This window comes from Acipenser ruthenus, chromosome 8 (assembly GCF_902713425.1).
Source record: "Acipenser ruthenus chromosome 8, fAciRut3.2 maternal haplotype, whole genome shotgun sequence".
NCBI classification, from domain to species: Eukaryota; Metazoa; Chordata; class Actinopteri; order Acipenseriformes; family Acipenseridae; genus Acipenser; species Acipenser ruthenus.
The window spans coordinates 11,117,201-11,136,186 of record NC_081196.1 but is presented as its reverse complement, the minus strand read 5'-3'; the positions used below and the strand labels follow the sequence as shown (position 1 = coordinate 11,136,186).

At 37.7% G+C, this 18,986-nt stretch overlaps 1 protein-coding gene across 8 annotated transcripts in view; it reads left to right on the top strand.

Moving 5' to 3' along the window:
• The window catches only part of LOC117407088 (protocadherin Fat 3-like), a 178,173-nt gene that overhangs the window by 151,002 nt on the left and 8,185 nt on the right, over nucleotides 1-18,986 (top strand). For all 8 annotated transcript variants that reach the window (XM_059028492.1, XM_059028490.1, XM_059028491.1 and 5 more), the window contains 9 exons: nucleotides 2,203-2,346; nucleotides 4,023-4,220; nucleotides 6,598-7,396; nucleotides 9,273-9,407; nucleotides 9,837-9,994; nucleotides 12,269-12,737; nucleotides 14,971-15,124; nucleotides 15,557-16,215; nucleotides 17,702-17,815. In XM_059028492.1, the coding sequence (XP_058884475.1) occupies nucleotides 2,203-2,346; nucleotides 4,023-4,220; nucleotides 6,598-7,396; nucleotides 9,273-9,407; nucleotides 9,837-9,994; nucleotides 12,269-12,737; nucleotides 14,971-15,124; nucleotides 15,557-16,215; nucleotides 17,702-17,815 (2,830 nt within the window). The remainder of the gene's footprint in view (nucleotides 1-2,202; nucleotides 2,347-4,022; nucleotides 4,221-6,597; nucleotides 7,397-9,272; nucleotides 9,408-9,836; nucleotides 9,995-12,268; nucleotides 12,738-14,970; nucleotides 15,125-15,556; nucleotides 16,216-17,701; nucleotides 17,816-18,986) is intronic.

Sequence of the window (18,986 nt, the reverse complement as noted above, 5' to 3'; positions counted from 1 at the left end):
TGAGCTTTTTGAATTATGCATTATAAAATCAAATGTTCATTTAATAATGGACTACTTTGTTAAAAGACAAAAGAGTGTGAGGGGGGGGGTCCCCACTGTCACACTAGAATGTTTTTTGTGTTTTTTTAAGTTAAAACTGTGCATTCTGAACCACTTCTGAGTGGTTTATAAGAGAAGAAATGGAGCACATTTGCATAAAAAGATTGTTAAATATCTACTGTAACTGTTTATTATACAAGAACGTTCCTAACAGTTTCTTTTGCATTTGTGTACTTCCATAAAAGTATTACAGTTGTTTCCTGCACAAGCAACTGTTGACTATGCTCAGGTGTCTCATGCTATTTTACTGCATTTAATCCTGTACTTTAGAGTACTGTAATCTGTCAAGTGTTATTTAATCTGTAGTATTTTGTATTTAATTATATCCTGATGCAATTTAATTATATCCTGATGCAATTTAATCCTGTACTTTATAGAGTGCTGTAATCTGTAAAGTGTTATTTAATCTGTAGTATTTTGTATTTAATTATATCCTGATGCAACTATCACTGACACTGTTATCTGCTCCATTATTGAACCGTATTTTGTCATACTTGTACTTGCTAGAACAAAAGTCATTGTATTTATCTTGCTCTTAATTGTATTATTACTTGTACTGCGATTCTTGGAATGTATTTGTTTACGACTGTAAGTCGCCCTGGATAAGGGCATCTGCTAAGAAATAAATAATAATAATAATAATAATAATAATAATAATAATAATAATAATAATAATAATAATAACTTCACAGAAGTGTCTAGGTTAACCATTTTTGTTTATAACTAATTTCTAACATCGTTGTAAAGACTGTCTCCTCAGATATAAAATATATATATATATGTAGATTACCGGTGCATATAATTTAATATTAATAATTAAGCAGATAAAATGACATAAAAGTATGACACGCTCTCCTCCTCGCACTTGGTTTGCTTGTCTGTCGCTTCGAACTGAACTCCCCACCTCCGTTTAGCCAGGCTATTTATAGTTTAAAAATCGCTAATTAAAATGAGTGGGAATGATACCTTTTTTTTTTTTTTTTGAAAACATAAAGCGTAGATTACATGGTGCTTTATGCATGGTTAATTCACTGAAAGTTTTTGCTTCACTGTACGTGCATTATAGAGAGGGAGTTATTTTATTTTGTATTTTAGTCAGATGTGTGTTGTTATGTGTCCCGCGGCACCCCCCACCCCCTCCCCCATGTATAACGCTTATGTTGTGTGTCCCCCGAGACCCGTGTTATAGGGAGGGAGCACTGTACTTAACAAAAGGCCTGCATGCACATACTATGTATTTATAAAGAAATTATAATATTGTATTCCTGATTGATTCTCTCTCACTTAACACAGAATATTGTATTTATTATATAGAATTACCTTCCAAAAATGTGGTTGACAGATTGGTAGGTTAGGTTCAGGGGCATTAAGACGGCGCAGAGAAATCCAGAATGCAACGTCAAGAACCCAGTTCCTTATACACAGTAGTTTAGTGGTTAAAAAGAGGCTATGGCATGACAGCGGGAACGTGGGTCACCCCCGGATCTCCAGTATTCGTGATTGGTCAGTGGGTTGCAGTGGTGAGGCAACATTCGAATTGGGTAGAAAAAATGGTGGTTAATTGTTAAAAAAAAAAAAATATATATATATATATATATATATATATATATATATATATATATATATATATATATACATATATGCATATGAATGCACCTCACAATAAATGAATGTACACTGTGTTACAGAAATGTCTGATAAGTGTTTCCTAAAGTATTGCACAGAATACACTTGAAAAAGTACACTCCCACCAGACTGAGAAGTGCAGGGGTTTAATAACGGATGGCTGAAGGTTATCTCTTCCTGCAGTGAAATGAAAAGGGGTGTTTAGGAGAGGACAGAAAGATAATGTGTGAATTCAGCATTCGGAATTAATGTGGAAAAGGGTGTTGCTGATTGATGTGTCTCAACTCCTTTGCAAAAACCTAGTATCAGCAAGTATGGGCAGGCCTCACAGGGAATTGTACACAGTACCAAACCCCTAATAACAAATGGCTGACTGTACTAAAGTCGATACTGATGAATTTTACATGGGGATTCATTTTTTAATTTGTTTTTATTCGATTACTAATGTTTTTTCTTTTGCTTTGTTTTTTTCTTAAGGTGTCTGGATATTCACTGGCAGTACGAGCTATGGATAGTGGTTCGCCTTCAATGTCATCTACAGCAATCGTGAACATCGACATATCTGATGTGAATGATAATCCTCCCGTCTTTACCCCAGTCAACTATACAGCAGTGATTCAGGTACTTTACTAACTTTTATCATGGCTTGAACCAAAAATTAACAACAACAAAAAAATTAGCACAAACATTTGTGGGGTCTAAAAAATAGTCCAAACAACTCTATTTAAAGTCCATGTCCAGATCATTCCCATTTATCTGCCAGGGCACCGCCCCCAATAATTCAACGACCAATCAAAATACACGTGGAATTGCCCTCATCAAAGATGGCCGACTAGGGAACAGTGTCTGGGGAAATAATCTGGATTGCCCTTCACAAAGATGGCATCTTAATTGAACTCATTCTGCCAACCTTAATGAAGGGAGGATTTACAGCTGTTTCAGCACTTTCTAAAGTCAGGAGGTCAAAACTTTACCATGGCAGAGTCTGTTTACCCCACCACGCTTTGATAGAGGGCAGAAAGTAGGTTTTAAAGTTGCTTTTGTTATTTAAGACTGAACAAGTTACAAGTAAGCTGGCTTCAGGAACATACTTATAGGTTAAAAAGATAAGTTGCTGATATATTCATAGTTCATAAAAAGAAAGAGAAAATGCAGGTTCAGTTCTATTTATTGTGTCTGTGCTTAAACTGTCCCTAGAACATAAAATTAGCTAAGCACATAATAAGTTCACTATATTTATTTTGGTTCAATGCTTATTATGAGGTGTATTTTATTAGTTTCTTTATAAACAGCCATAACAGATACAATTCTACAGCAAACACAGTTGGTACATAAATGGAAAATAGTATTAATCTAAAGGATATTTTAGGCTAGAGCTTGGTGACCACCTACAATGTAATTTGTTTTCCTCTGATAGTACGCTTTTTATAAAATAATAATAATAATAATATGGTTATGTTTAAATAAATACTGTTCTAATTTGTTTTGATTTTTTAATCAGAGTCATCTGGTTTTCACTTTATTGAAGGAAAATGGTTCTACTACAGATGCTTGTGGCCTGGATATAGTTACAGTTTAACAACTACTGTTAATGTTAATAAGCTTTTAAGAACGCAATTAGAAGTTATTGTAAAGGCTTGTTTTCCTGGAGGAGTAATTTGAAAACTTGTTCAAAATGGCTTACAGCTTTTTTTATTTTTATATATATTTACTTGGACTAGAGTGATGCAATGCTTACTGTCAAACCAGATTGTATGGCAGTTTTCCCCATATAGATTTTTAAACTGTGTACCACAGGTCTTTAAAGAGAGAGAGGGTGTAATTAAGCAGTACCACAAGTCTAGTGCCTTTGGTGTGTTCATCCAAACCCACATATAGAATATCATATGGGTTTTAGGGATTATCACATATGTCACATACATACGTCACAAAAACAAGCTTACATTTTCTCAATATTATTATGTGCATGAGCTTGCAATATTCATTCTGTGTTTATATGTTTTCTCGTATGGATATTTGGGGTGTTTGTTTCTAAGAAAGCATGTGACTTGTAAACAACTTACTGGATTGATTTGAAAATATGTCTTCATAATGGGGGAGTAATAAAACACGCAAATTTGCAAATGATTGCAGTCACAAACACCTACCCATAACTATTAATAGATCATTGGGCAATATATTTTGGGAGCCCACATTTATGTGATTTACCATGTTAAGCTAACCTCCTTGCAGCTCACATTAAAATTGTGCTGGTATTATGGTGTGCTTCACACTCTCTGCGTTATGTCTATTTGCAGGAAAATAAACCTGTAGGTACCAGCATGTTACAGCTTACAGTCAGAGACATTGACTCCTCCCACAATGGACCCCCCTTCACGTTCACTATCCTGTCTGGCAATGCTGGCAAGGAATTTATATTGGAGCAGACTGGAGTTCTGAGGTCTAATATAGTCTTCAGACAGGAAGAGGCATCAGAGTATGCTCTCCATGTGCAGGTAAGCTTGTATTGATACTGTGAAGAAATTGATAAGATATTGCTCCCACAGCCAGGCGTCCTCTCCTCACATAGATATATGCACTGATGCGTACTCCTTTAATATATTTTTCTTTATTTATGAAAATCCATAAAAATATATATAGTGCACAATGGAGGCTATTTCCAAAGCATTTTTGTGTGTTTAACCTGTTCATGTTATTGTACAAGAATCAAACAACTAAGCAATGTAATGCACAGACCTTTGGGCCCTTCCATCTTGTTTTGAACCATTTTTGTAAGTTATGTAATTAAAAACTACAGTAATAATGCTTTTAAAATAGGCCGCATTGTGCTTTCTTTTAAGTCTCTAGTAATCAGAATCAATGGTTCACTGTTATTTTTTTTATACTACCAAATGCAGTTGGTTGTCAATGTGCATATGGGTCTGATTTTTAAGGGATAAACAATGATAATGGTTGAATCGGTAAAAAATAAGCAAGTGTTTCGAGTGCCGTAGGTGCAGATTCAACACTTTGAGTTGTTTATGCCACTTAAAACATTTCTTCCTAATTGATACTTGTTCATTCAATTGGTTGTTAATTTGGTAAATGGATTTGGTTTTTTGCTCTTTTGTTATGCTTAGTTCAAACAGTTTAAAATACATGTCTTTCATATTGTGGGAATGTTGTCGTGAGTTCCTCAGAGTTTGAGTTTGAAATCCCACTTACACAGATAAAAGTGTCTGTTGTACGTGAAGATAGTAGTGAGGACTGTGTTTTAGATGTAGAACATGAAAGTGGCATTAGTAAAATCAAAATGCAGAAAACAATGGAATGTGGACCAGCAGCTATTGAACGTTTTGCCGAAGCTAAAACAGATGAAGACCTAAATATCATTGCCAGCGATCGGTTTTGTACTCGGGCAAAATGTAAAGGGGCTGTAAGCTTGTTTGAACAATGGTTAAATGAAAGAAAAACAAAAACTGATGTCTAATGTCTGTGTAATTGAAGGAGATTTACTAAGTTATGATGAGATTGCTGAAACTGTCCAGAAGATATGTGAAATAAAATTTAGAATGAGCGAAGTTTATATGGAAGTGAATTTGTAATTATAAAAAATATGTTTTAATTATGTTGTTGCGTAATTGTATTACTTTTTTTAACAATATAAAGTGCTAAACTGAAATCGCAAACCCTTTTCTAACTGTTACGTTTGAAATGTATAATACTATAGTTAACTTATTATTGTAGTGATTGTTGAGTAATAAAATGCTATTCGCTTTTCTGTTGAATTGTTCTGACTGTGGTTTCATTGACGAATCAACGCTTTTCTGTGGATTCGTAGCATAAAATGTGCATTTGTTAATCAACAATACATCTGCCCCATAATCCCCTTCTCGTCAATGCCACACAGCCACTTTTAGTTAGAAGATTTGTAGAATTAATTAGTCAAAAGATCAAAGTGTGACTTCACAATAATGTTGTAAAAGTTAGTTACCAAATTTACTGATGAGTAAGGACATTAAAATGTTTCCATATTTCTACTTTTAACTTGAAACATAAAACTTATATAAAACTTTTTTTTGCAGATTAGGTCATATCATATTTTTAAGTAAACTTAAATAGAATGCTATTTACTTTACTTACTAATTGTCTGCAGAATTTCTTCTGGAATAAACAGTCAACCTAATTTACCACACAATACAAACAGGCCCTGTTGGAAAAGGGTGGTCTGACTGTTTGATCACAAAAAAGCTATACTAAGAAAAGAAAAACAAAACTACCAGTATCATTTAGTAGAAGAACTTTGAAACTCGGGAAAACATTTAGTAAGATACAAAAGAACGACTGTGAAACAAATTATAATAGCTTGTCTTAAAAAGCAGTCTTGAAATCGTTAAGCTATTTTCTTCCGATGCCTCAACACAGTGCTGTTCTGTAGCCAAAGTTATGTCTGACAGCATTACATTTACTTGCTTTCATAGTGGGTGTCAGTTCACTGTCAGAATGATGGGGAAGTTGGCATCCAGTGTGTGCCTGGGCTGTGAACCCTTTATCTTCCATGCTGTGGGGCAAGGACCCCAACCACTGAGCTATTCATAGCTAGTATAATAAAAAACGCAAATTATGGGTGTACTTGCTAACAATTTCTTACTTTTCATTAGCTTTGGTTCTGTTTTTTGCTTCCCTCATACAATTATGAAGTTTAATTTATAACTGCAGTTTCAGATGGATATTTTGAGTCAGACACACTTTTCTCCCTGGCTCAAGGAGGTATGTTGCCACACCATTTGTGTACACAGTATATATAAAAACTTAAGGCTTTTATGGTTTATTAAATATGATTGCACAATGATTAGAAAAGCTAAGACAAAACATTTTCTTTCTGTTTTAAAGGCCAAAGACTCTGGCAGGCCCCAGCTTTCCTCCACCACCTCCATCCTTATCCGCATAATCGAGGAGAGCATCCACAAGCCGATCGCCATTCCTCTGGAGATATACATTGTGACGATGGAGGATGAGTTTCCAGGGGGAGTCATCGGGAAGATCCATGCCACGGACCAGGACGTGTACGATGTGCTCTCCTTCACCCACAAGTACCAGCAGAAGAGTCTGTTTAAAATAAACAGCCAGGATGGGAAGATCATTGCGCTGGGGGGGTTGGATACGGGGAAATACGTGCTGAACGTCACGGTGAGCGATGGCCGCTATGCTGTGCCTGTGGATGTCGTGGTACACGTGGAGCAGGCGACCCCGGAGATGCTGCAGAGCTCGGTCACCATTCGCTTCGAGAGCATCTCCCCAGAGGACTTCGTCGGGCTCCACCTGCGCGCATTTAAGCGAACCCTTCGGAACTCTGTGGCCACACAGAAACAGGACACTCTTCACATCCTCGGCATCCAGCCGGTAGCAGGGACGAGCCAACTGGACATGCTGCTTGCTGTGCAGACGCCAGGTGGGGGGTTCTACAAGGCTGCCTACCTCATCCAGAAGCTGAGCACTTCCAGGAAACACCTGGAAAACATGCTCCGCATCTCAGCCATCCTGGATAAGAACTGCTCAGGCCTGGAGTGCCAAGAGAAGCTTTGTGAGCAGATGGTCTCCCTGGACTCCCACTCACTAGTGGCCTATAGTACAGCCAGGATCAGCTTTGTGTCACCCCGTTTCTACAGGAACACCAAGTGCACCTGCAGTGGTGAGTAGTGGGACTAAAAGTCCTTTGAAAGTAAACTTATGTCCATCTTTGAATAAGACAGTCAACAGCTTAGTAAGTTCACAACATCTCAGATTTTTTTAAAAGACGTTGTATGAAAACGATATAGGATGTAATCATTTAGAACATTTGAAAGTAAAGGTTTTACCAGCAGGTCTGACATGTTATGCTTCATTTAGCATTGCTAATTTAGAGGACAGATTGGTGATTTAATTTACTGATTGTACTTTAATGCCTGATCAACTAATGAGAATCTTAGGCTCCGCCTATCTAATCTTCCCTATTAGTGTAGATTACTTTCGCCAATTTAAGTTCTTTTAATGTCGGAGGAATACAGACATAACAAAAAATAGAAGTGCTCCATCCCCTACTGTTTATTTTGTGTCAAGCCAAAGTAAAATGTAATAAACTGAGACAATTAAGAGAATTCATGTAATTGGTGGGATCAAAAAACAAAAACAAAAAAAAAGCTTTACAGCAAATACAGCTTCCTAATTTCCTGAAATGCCTTTTCTCCAAGATGTGTTTCTTTTTGTTTAATTTTTTTTACTTGGATTATGATAGATCTCAGTTGTAAATCACTGGGTTAGATCAGCTAAAGACAGACAGTGATTGATAACAAAGCCGGGTATTGATTTATTGCTGAGATGCACCGTGGTGAGGGGCGGTGAAGGGTTGTAAATATGTGAAGAGATGTGTTGTGAAATCAACGGCAGATCATCCAGATCTTTATCCATATTAAAAAGCTCAGGGAGGTGTGGATTTTCTGCAGTGCTTTTTACTGTTGTGTAATTGAATCTTTACAACCAATTCAGGTCAATAACTAGATTGATGACCTTTCTGATTTGCATTAATGATCTCAAATGGAAAACCTTCCTCCCTAAAACATCCGATTCTCAACAAATTAAAGATTTACCATACTGTCCATACTAAAAAGAAACAGCCCCCCCCCCCACAACAGTGTTTATCAAATGTCTTGGAAAAATCACAAGAAGAAGCCTTACAAAAACGGGCTGCTTATTTATTAGGGCGGTTGTCAACATTTGTTTCTGGGAGTCAGGAGGACTCTCAGTCCTTGCTGGTTGTTTTGATGATGGCAGGTAGTGAACAGAATAACAGTTTTTGACAGCCGATAAGTCAAGCTACAATTATGAGTTCTTACGGCTGTATAAAGCCATGCTGCCAAGACAGCCTCTGGAAACACGTTGCTCTCATGCAGCTGTGAATAGTTGTGATTTCTTCTGGGGGACAATCATTGTTGCAGCGCATTTCAGTAGATCTGTGTGAACCGTGAATCGTTTTCATCTTTCACAATCCCAAAGTTAAGCAGGCAACCGGAGCAAAATAATTTGCATATCGAGCCCCATTGTGCTGAAGTGCCCTTTCTGAACACCTTTTAAGGAGGCCCAGACCTTAAATTGCTTCAAGTTGTGTGCTTATTCCAAAACCATCATACTGTACCTGTACTATATGTGTTTGAAATGTTATTGGCATGTTAAAAGAATTTGAAATGTCTGTTTCACTGTAGCCTAGTGCCCTGGGGACAACCCTTGAAAAACTAGATGTCATTGTACATTGCAATAGGCTCTCCTGATCTGTAAAAATAATCAAAACTCTTTCACTTGAGAAAAAAAAAACAAAGGAAACTACGTTTAGGTATCGCCTTCTGGGGGCTTACATGTTACAGTATGTCATAATAGGATCACTAGAGAGTCTGTTTGAAATCATTTTTGTGCAGTACCTTTTTATAGGTCAGGTTCCCATAGGATATGTCCCAGGAGAATTGGCGAGATAAAAGCTATTGTTTCACGAGTACCTGTCTGGGATGAATGAGTAGCGAATCGTGTTCTCTTCCCAGGTGGCGTCTGCCCTGGCACTTCGGAGCCTTGTGAAGACAAGCCTTGCCCAGAAGACATGCAGTGTGTGGGACGCAGGGCAAGTCGAGGGCCGTATCTCTGTCAGTGCCCACCTGGCAAACTTGGAGAGTGTGCAGGTAAGTTGTAGAGGGGCACAGTCTTCATACTGTTCCTGGACAGAGCTTTGCATGTGTTTTTTATAGTAGACATTCTTACTTACAGGTAATTAAGATTCAGGGTTATTGTACACAGGGTGCACAAAATACATATAAAAGCTACCGTACTGGATTTTCCTGCAGCACAATAAAAGCCTTGTTCAAATAGTGTCTGTGCATGTTCCTGTGCTTGCAAAAAGTCTCTCGAATCTAGTGTTTGCTAGAAAAGATTAACTCTGCCATGCTTTCTGTGTTTGGTTCATGTTCTTCAAATAGTGCGAACCGTTAAGCTGCATTTCATGCCTCAAAGTGTCTCAGAACTGACAGTGTGCAACTACAATGTCATGTTTAATTGAACATGCTGAGCAGGGGTTATTTCACACCTGAGTTAAGGCATTTCTGTTCATGCAGGCCACACATCCTTGAGCTTCGCTGGAAACAGTTATATTAAATACCGGGTTTCAGAAAGCAGCAAGGTAGACGAGCTGAAGCTTGGATTGCGACTCCGGACGCTCCAGAGCAAGGGGATCATCATGTACACGAGAGCAGACCCCTGTACCATCCTGAAGGTCAGAGTTATTTGTTTTCTTGTGGTTTGCCGCTTGTGAATTTCAGTGGGGGTGGTAGAGGCTTTGAGAAATCCCCATTGCTCAAAAGTAGACAGGACCTCTGTTCTTAGTCACATTAAAAATATGGCACCTTTAAGAATAAAGATCTCCCACACATCACTTTGAGGTGCTGACAGATGAACCAGGTCCAAGTGGGAAGTTTGCCTCCCACTTACCACTAATCCTCACTAAAGTCTATATTAATAAGTCATAAGTCATGTAAAGATGTGCCGTCCCCTTATTTTGTGGGATTTGTACACACAATTTCAAATCCTTTCCTAAAACAAACCCTTGAGAATGCCCCAGTGTATACAAAACAAAATTGACCAGTACAATACAGACCAGCAAGACACAGCATACATCATTTCAGCCAAAAAGACTGCGACTGTAGCAAGTGAAAGACTGCAAGTACTCCTGTCTTAAGCATCCACACATGTTCGGTTTCTCTGGCAACCGGGTAATTCAGGTTTGGTTTGTCGTGTTTCTTACATTAGATATTATATTTACTTTCATATTTATTTTTAAGCCTAGCACACACTGTGAATCATACATTGTAGTCTTCTAGTCTTTGTTTTTCTGGGGGGGGGGGGGGTTATAATTATTTTGAGGAAAAGCTTTAGAGTATGTGACTTCAATTGTATTTGTCTTATATTTGTATGTGTATAACCATTTTGAGTGGCTCTAATTGCAATTACACAAATCCTGTTTTTTTTTTTTTTGTTTTTTTTTTTGTTTTTAATACATCTGTGCTTCCATCAGAGTTTAGGACCTGCTCTTCAATTCTAGTTGCCTGCCATAGATATACATAAGTAGGCTAGAACAGCAAGACATAGAACTGAAGAGCAGCTCCTGAACTTGTTATCAAAGCACCTGAACAAAGCTGTATATTTGAGTATTTGCAGTAGAAGTATTTGGAATGATTGCAAGCATTCCAAAAAAAATACAAGCCAATGTAATTTGAAGATAATGACTCTTTCAAATCTTTTTATTTTGTATGTACTGGTAGTAAATGATTGGTGTCATCTTGAGGGTGTCTATTTAACAAAGTGGGTAATGAAAGAGTTCAGAATGGTATGGCAGGTGGCAGTTCCACTTGTGATCAAAACCAAAGTGCCTGCAAGCAAAGCTGAAAATCTGTTGGGCAAACGTTTGAGGAGCGCCCCTGTGACTTTGGAATAGAGGCTTTCTGAGCAGCACTATTGTTTGGTTTCCACACTCAACTGTTTGCAGGAAAATAAACTGCAAAAAGGTACTTCAAACCAGAAAGCCAATTTAAAGGGTACGTTGGTTTTGTCAAAATATAACCCACTTGTACTGCACACAGCACATTTCTTCTGCATATGAATTTACAATAACTGCATGGTTTCACTACAGCGTTTCAACTTCTTCTTGGCAGTTGTATAATGTCGATGTTCAACAATGATTAACAAAACATGAAAACTGAATTTTTCTTTGTCTTCCATCCATAAACCAAATCGCCTGATTTACAGGTGTTTTATATTGAACTGATATAATCGATCAGAAACTGTTGTAGTGTGTGTGTTGACTACAAACCTCAGATCTATGTAGCGGATATCTTTTTTGAGACCTAGTACCTGATATCATGTTTCAAAATAAAACGTTTACTAGATCACGCGAATATGAGGCTGATATAACAAATGGAAGAGCACGACACAAACAGCCTGCAAAGTCACCTACGTACCCGATGTTATAATATATAACAAATTATACAATTTGTAAAAAAGTGTGTTATGCGTTTTAGGGGTTGTTTTCTGAAGCTTGGATTGTTGTCTGAAAATTGTAAAACCTGGTTTTGTATAACCGGTTTGCCTCTAACACGATTACAATTATTCAACAAGATCAAAAGGGGATCCCAACAGGACCATAGTAAGGCAGTGTTTTGTTATTGGTAAGAGGGGAGATGTCAAACAGTTTGGATCTGCATCTTAGTTAACTTTTTAAAAGTATAATAAGTCTGGCACAAAGCAGAGTAATGTGAAGATCATCCATTTAAATCTTCCTTACCACCAGTTGAATACATTTCAGTCTTGGCTAAACTACTTTCTGATTTCTCAGCAGAAATCTACTTTTGCAACTTAAAAGTAAACCATTGCATACTGTCTTGATTGATAAATATCAATAAGCAGTCCAACCAACTGCACCAATATGCTTGTTTTCTATAGAGCGATAATGAGTTTTAAATTACCTTTATGTTGCTTTAATTGTCTTTGACAGATTGAGGATGGCAAGCTGTGGTTCCAGTTGGACTGTGGCAACAGCCCAGGAATTTTGGGAATCTCTGGAAGGGCCGTTAACGATGGGAACTGGCACTCAGTGTTTTTGGAACTCAACCGCAATTTTACAAGCCTGTCGTTGGATGACAGCTATGTGGAGCGCCGCAGGGCACCCTTCCATTTCCAACCCCTGGGGGTCGACGGCTCCATCTACTTTGGTGCCCAGGTGCAGCCTCCCAACGCCCGAAGCCTGATAGACAAGAAGAGCCCTCAGGTTCTGGGTGGTTTCCAGGGCTGCCTGGACTCAGTTGTGCTGAACAACAATGAACTGCCTCTTCAGAACAAGCGGACTCATTATGCGGAAGTGGTGGGCCTGACTGAGTTAAAACTTGGCTGTGTTCTCTACCCTGATGCTTGCGAAAGGAATCCCTGTAAGAACGGTGGAAGTTGTACAAGCCTGCCATCTGGTGGTAAGCAGGCTACATTGCATTACATGTTTATAATGCTGTTCAAGTTGATTTAATTATTTAGCACCAGGTGATGAAAGAAAGCTTTAGGCTTTGTTGACTGTATATCTCCTAATAAGAATAGCCAGGTGTTCTCAATTTCCCTCTTGGTCTTCTTGTAATTATTCTGGACACACACTGACAATTTGGGTAATGCACTTGTGTAAAGTGATAACATAAAGGTTTGATGTGATTAAAAGCAGAACCTTTTAAAGAGTTTATTTCCTTTTAAAATGTTATAAATGGTTTATAATGCTAGCTTTTAGCGACAGTAACCCAGTGTAGGGTAGTTGTCTTGGTTTCAGCCAGTCTGAAAGCTGTTTTGAACACCAGTTTACCCCCTGGCTAATGTTCTTTAATTATTCTAAAGAACTAAACATAGCTTAGTAATGGGCCAATATAGACTTATGTTAACTTACATTGCCTGATAGTCAACTGGTTATGCAAAGCAAGACTATGTCAATAATTCACGAGTCACAGAATAGTCAGCCTATTAGTTTTTATTTTTATATTGTTGTCATAAAGCAAATGCCCTTTTGACTTATTGAAATTAGAAGCACCAACATGGCTAAGCTTTTGTTGACTGTGAAAAAGCAAAATAGGTTCATAAAGGAGCCCATACATTTAGAAAAAAGTGTTGCAATCTTTAAATTGGAAAAAATCCAAGTAAAACTGGGTTATTTACAGGAGGAGTAGAGCTTTATACATGTGACGTCTTGAAGGTTTGTGTACATTGTGAGACCTAAATTGTAAGACTAAAATACTGAAGTAATTTTTGCATTCAGCTAATCCTCTAGAGTGGCTTTCTATAATACACACCCTCTAAATAGTAAATGATAAGGTGTTTTGCTGGAATAATGCTGTGTCAGCTGCCCTGAACTGGGCATAAGTGACTGGGAGTGCAATAAAATACAGCTTTGATTGCTACCTAGAGCACAGCATTACTCCCACTGACAGTGCCTCCTGACATCATTACTTCAGGTATCACACTAACAGATCTCTAGTCAATAAGGATTATGGATAGAGCCTGCTGAAGGAAATGAAAACACACACACACAGGATGTTGTAATCCAGCAGCAAACTGTGATAGCTATCTCAGACATGAAAGGAGCTTTAGAAAAATACTGGAAAGAGACGTTCTAGTTTTGATTAAATTATATAAGCTAAAATAATGTTCTGAAACAGCATTGTCTGTGAAATTCTATGTGTTTATCTCAAGAAATGATAACTCAGTCTCTATTCTTGTGTGTTGTGGTAGTAATGAGAATTTACTTTTTTGAGACGTGGTAATCATAGCTATTCAAGTTGTAGTAAAGCAAGAAGAATCCTAGATAAGGATGGCTAAGTAATTCAGAATGGAATACTTTTTGTCTCTGTTGAGAGAGCAGTTTTAACACCATAAGTCAGTGCTGCTTTTGGCCTGTAAAACAATGAAAGTAAAGGTTGTTATCTTAAGGTATACAGACATATACATCTTTATTTTCTCACTGTCTCTCTTTGTAATAGTGTTGGGACTACTAGGTCATGCCCTTGTGATGGATGCTGCTTGTGTTGAAGTTCAGGGGCAAAGATGGTTTTCTTTTGTTTTATAATTGCAGTAGAAACTGGCCATTGCCATATATTGACCATTTTGTTAAAACCTTTTGTTTAAGCATTATTATTATTTATTTCTTATTATGTATTTCTTAGCAGACGCCCTTATCCAGGGTCACTTACAATTATTACAAGATATCACATTATTTTTACATACAATTACCCATTTATACAGTTGGGTTTTTACTGGATCAATCTAGGTAAAGTACTTTTCTCAGGGGTACAGCAGCAGTGTCCCCACCTGGGATTGAACCCACAACCCTCTGGTCAAGAGTCCAGAGCCCTAACCACTACGCCACACTGCATACTGGGTGAAGTATTAATGCACCCAGCAGAATGGGATTAGTTAAAGGAACATTAAAAACATTTCGGCAAAAAAAATTACACTGAAGTGTTAGACTTTTTTTTTTTTTTTTAACAAACATATACAGAAAGTGGTAAGAACAGAATATATATATATATATATATATATATATATATATATATATATATATATATATATATATATATATATATATATATATATATTCATATCCAGCTCCCTAACACAGTTTTCAGTGTTCAACTGTTTCTCTGTTTTTTTTTATTATTTATTTATTTTAAGGTTTCGAGTGCAGTTGCACCTCACAGTTCACAGGGGGGCACTGTGAGACTGAAATCACCTCTTGCTTCCCAAACCCATGTCTTAATGGAGGATCCTGCAAACCAATAGGGAATGCCTTCTTGTGCAGCTGCAGACAGGGTTATGCAGGAGACACGTAAGTTAAACATTTAACTTTTTTATTATTATTTATTTATGTATATATTCAATGAAGATGCAACTCAAAGGAGTGTGTAAAGTGCTCAGCAAATTTAATTTTGCTTCTGGAACTGTGAAATGCTTTTTAATTACACTAGGTGGCAGTATTGTACCAATGCTTCAGACTTTGTAAAACAAGTATATGCTAATTACTTGAATATGTATTAAGAACAAATGTGTATACTGCAGATACAATTAGATGTTGATAGATGTTGTTTTATTAAAGTAAATGTAGTCATGCCATTGCCACATGCTGAAACCATTTCAAACATATGCTACATAATTCTTGCCATACATTGCAATTTTGCAGTACTAATGTAGAGTTAACGTACATTTAAAACATTATCAGACACCAGCAGTTTCTTATTCTGTGTGATGTCTTCTCCCGTAGGTGTAAAGAAGACATCAATGAATGTGAAAAAGAGGAGTGTGAAAATGGCGGGAAATGTGTAAACACATTTGGCGCTTTCTATTGTAACTGCACTTCAGGCTACGTGGGGCAGCACTGTGGTCTAAGACCAGTGGTCGTCCCTAATATTCAGGCAGGACAATCCTATGTGGGTAAGGAGGAGCTGATTGGAATAGCCGTGGTCCTCTTTGTCATCTTGGTCCTGATTATCCTCTTCATAGCTTTCCGCAAGAAAGTTTTCCGAAAAGATTACTCCCGGAATAACATCACCCTAGTCCAGGACCCTGCCACTGCTGCTCTGCTGAACAAAGCCAACGGGATCCAGTTCAAAAACCTGCGGAACAGCACAGACCCCCGGAACCTCTACCAGGAGCCCGGTGGCCCTCCCCAGGTGCCGGTCCGACCCATGGCCTACACCCCCTGCTTCCAGAGCAACTCCCGGAACAACCTGGACAAGATTGTGGACAGCCTAGGAGTGGAGCACACCGAGATGACCACCTTCCACCCAGAGTCCCCACGCATTCTCACCACCAGGAGAGGGGTGGTGGTGTGCAGTGTGGCCCCCAACCTGCCCCCAGTATCCCCCTGCCGCTCGAACTGTGACTCCATCAGGAAAACCGCATGGGAGACTAACACTGAAGGTATATATATATATATACATATATATGTGTGTATGTGTGTGTATGTGTGTGTATATATATATATATATATATATATATATATATATATATATATATAGATTATAAATGGAAAGATGTTGAAGTTAATTAAATGGATTAAAACCTCAGGAGTAAGAACTGGTACAGTAAATATCTAATTAAATAATTTCATAAATTTTACCGGTTTTGTGCTTACGTTTTCTTACCAGTTTTGTGCTTACATTCGCATATGTAGGCTTTGAAAGAAACATGTATTATAGCAAATATATTTAATTTTAAAAATGTAGAGAACAAAAACTTACTTATTTGAATGCTAAAGAAGTAAAAAGAACAATAATGCCAGTTGAGTCAGTTGCAATTGATATTTCATTCTCTCTTGGTAATGATGTGCCCAGCCTCTGAAGTGTGTAATAGAATATGAGGGGAAGGTTTTACACCACTGGGTAATTCCCATTTTACTGTGAATAATCCGGGGGTGCATCCAAAATCTGATGAGCAAATTCTTCAGGAAAATCTGCTACCTGTTGTGAGTACAGCTGATCCCCAAACGGTCCTTTGTACCAAAGAGAATCCCTCTCACCACATCGGATCTGGCCAGGTTACATTAATCCTGTCTCGATCAATAAAGGATCATAGACCAAACAAGGGTGGGTGTAATTAAGTGGGAAGTGTCGTTAAACTGGATTATGGCACTACTTGTGCAAGAAACGATAGCAGTTTTAGTGCTGTCATTTGCAGATAAAGCAATGAAACCTTTGTATGCTGAGTATAAACTACATCACTCAAAGACATGAAAGACATTGATTGTTTAAAACGGCTTAATAAACGTGACAATTCATTTTCTGAAAACCCACTGGCGTCTATTCGATTGATCTAAACAGCGGCAGATCTAAAAACTGTCACCATTAAATATTAAATGAGAACCAAAGCAGTGATTTTACTAGATATTGTGGTTTTTACCTAACCTTCTTTTAATGATTGTAACAATGACAGTATTTAGATCTGCCAGATATGCCACTGCTTGGATCACTTCAATAGACCCTAATATATTATACAAATGACATGTGGTTTTCCTATGCATTTGGATAGTGGGCATTCTTAGGTAAACTAGTGTTTCTTCAGACCGATCAAAGCCGTCATCAGTGCAAGCAGTGTAAGAATTTGAACTTTCTTGCTTACTAGACTTATCAGGTTCTTGCATTGACTGTGTTCATAAGTAGTGCCATGAATGGCTTGATACATGAAACTTTCATAGGGCTGTTATTTAAGCTGCTTACTTTGAAGGCTTTGATAACTCTTCCTGACAGGTACTTGCATAGATGCCTTCAATTTAAAATACAGTAAAGATTAATGAAAGCATCAATGCATGGTTAATTGGATTGTGTAATTCTTTTTCTTCTGAGGTATTTCAAATGTAAACCTTGTTTTTAAGCCAACAACTAATTGTTGACTTATATCGTTCTTGTAGGTAAAGTGGTGGACATGGTTGAAGAAGTCACTTGCTTTTCAGGCAGTAATAAAGGCAGTAATTCTGAGGTCCAGTCACTTAGCTCCTTCCAGTCTGACTCATGTGATGACAATGGTAAGAGAATATCTTATTCTTCCTAATTCACCCTTTCCTCTTGTGGACTGCATTTAAGTATTTATTTTTTGATAGAATATGTGTGTTTTTTGTATAACAATACTGTTTTAAAGAGAAAGACTAGCCTTTAGCCCAAGATTGTCATTGAAAACTACTTTGTATTGACGCCTGCATTTGCAAAGTACTGTTAGTGTTGTTCATTTCACTGAACAGGTGGCTGAGCTATAAATAGTATAGCTTGTCCTCTGTTGATGACATTTAATTGGAAGCAAATTTTCAGAGAAGGATAAAACAATTCTACCAGTGTGTGGCAGGGTGAAAACTCTGCTGAAGCACGGGTGTGTGTGGGGGGGGGGGGAGGTGATCATGGGGGTTAGAGTTAATGTTGGTATTGGAGAGAGGGTATGTGTTTTCGTGTTCTGTGCTGTGCTGTGCCGTTTGTCCGTGTTTGTTTACATCCGTGAGTTTTGTGTAAACCTTTTGTTTTGGCCCCTTGTGTCTATTTTGTTTTGTTAAATGTGTTTTGTTTAAGGTTTCTGTCTGTGTTATTTTTGTTTATTGAGTAATTAAAATGTGCGCATTAGCGCTTCACTGTACCTTCTGTGTCTGAGCCCAACCCGTGTCACTGCAAGAGTCATACTGATGCCCAGGGAGCATGGAAAACCAAAAGTATCATACAGAAAAAAAGACTATAGAATACAAACTGCTTCAGTATGTTTGTGCTCATTAATAAGATTTCCAAAAACTGCAATCCAGCTTTCACCTCAAAGCAAAAGAGCCATATGTGGAGCTTAATGCGCCATATGGATCAAAAGCCATTCGTTGTATAGCCCTATTCAGAGTATTTCTTGATAGTTTTATAGCACTAAAATTGTTTTATTTTTTGCTGAGAATTTGCTGTTACCGTGTACTTCAAATATCTTTCTATCTATTCCTCCTGGCATCATTATGTTAAACATAAACTCAGAGAAATAAATGGGAGAACACTGAAGGCTCTCGCACTTCTGAATGGAGAAAATCGGTCATGGTCACTCATATTTGTAATGTATCCAATATCCACTTTACTCTTCAGACAATAACTCTACTAATACAGCTTGTGAAGTGTCAGCTAAACTGGGAGGCTTTAGCTCATGAGGGGCTATTATTTTCATTAATCATTAATTAGGTGTTA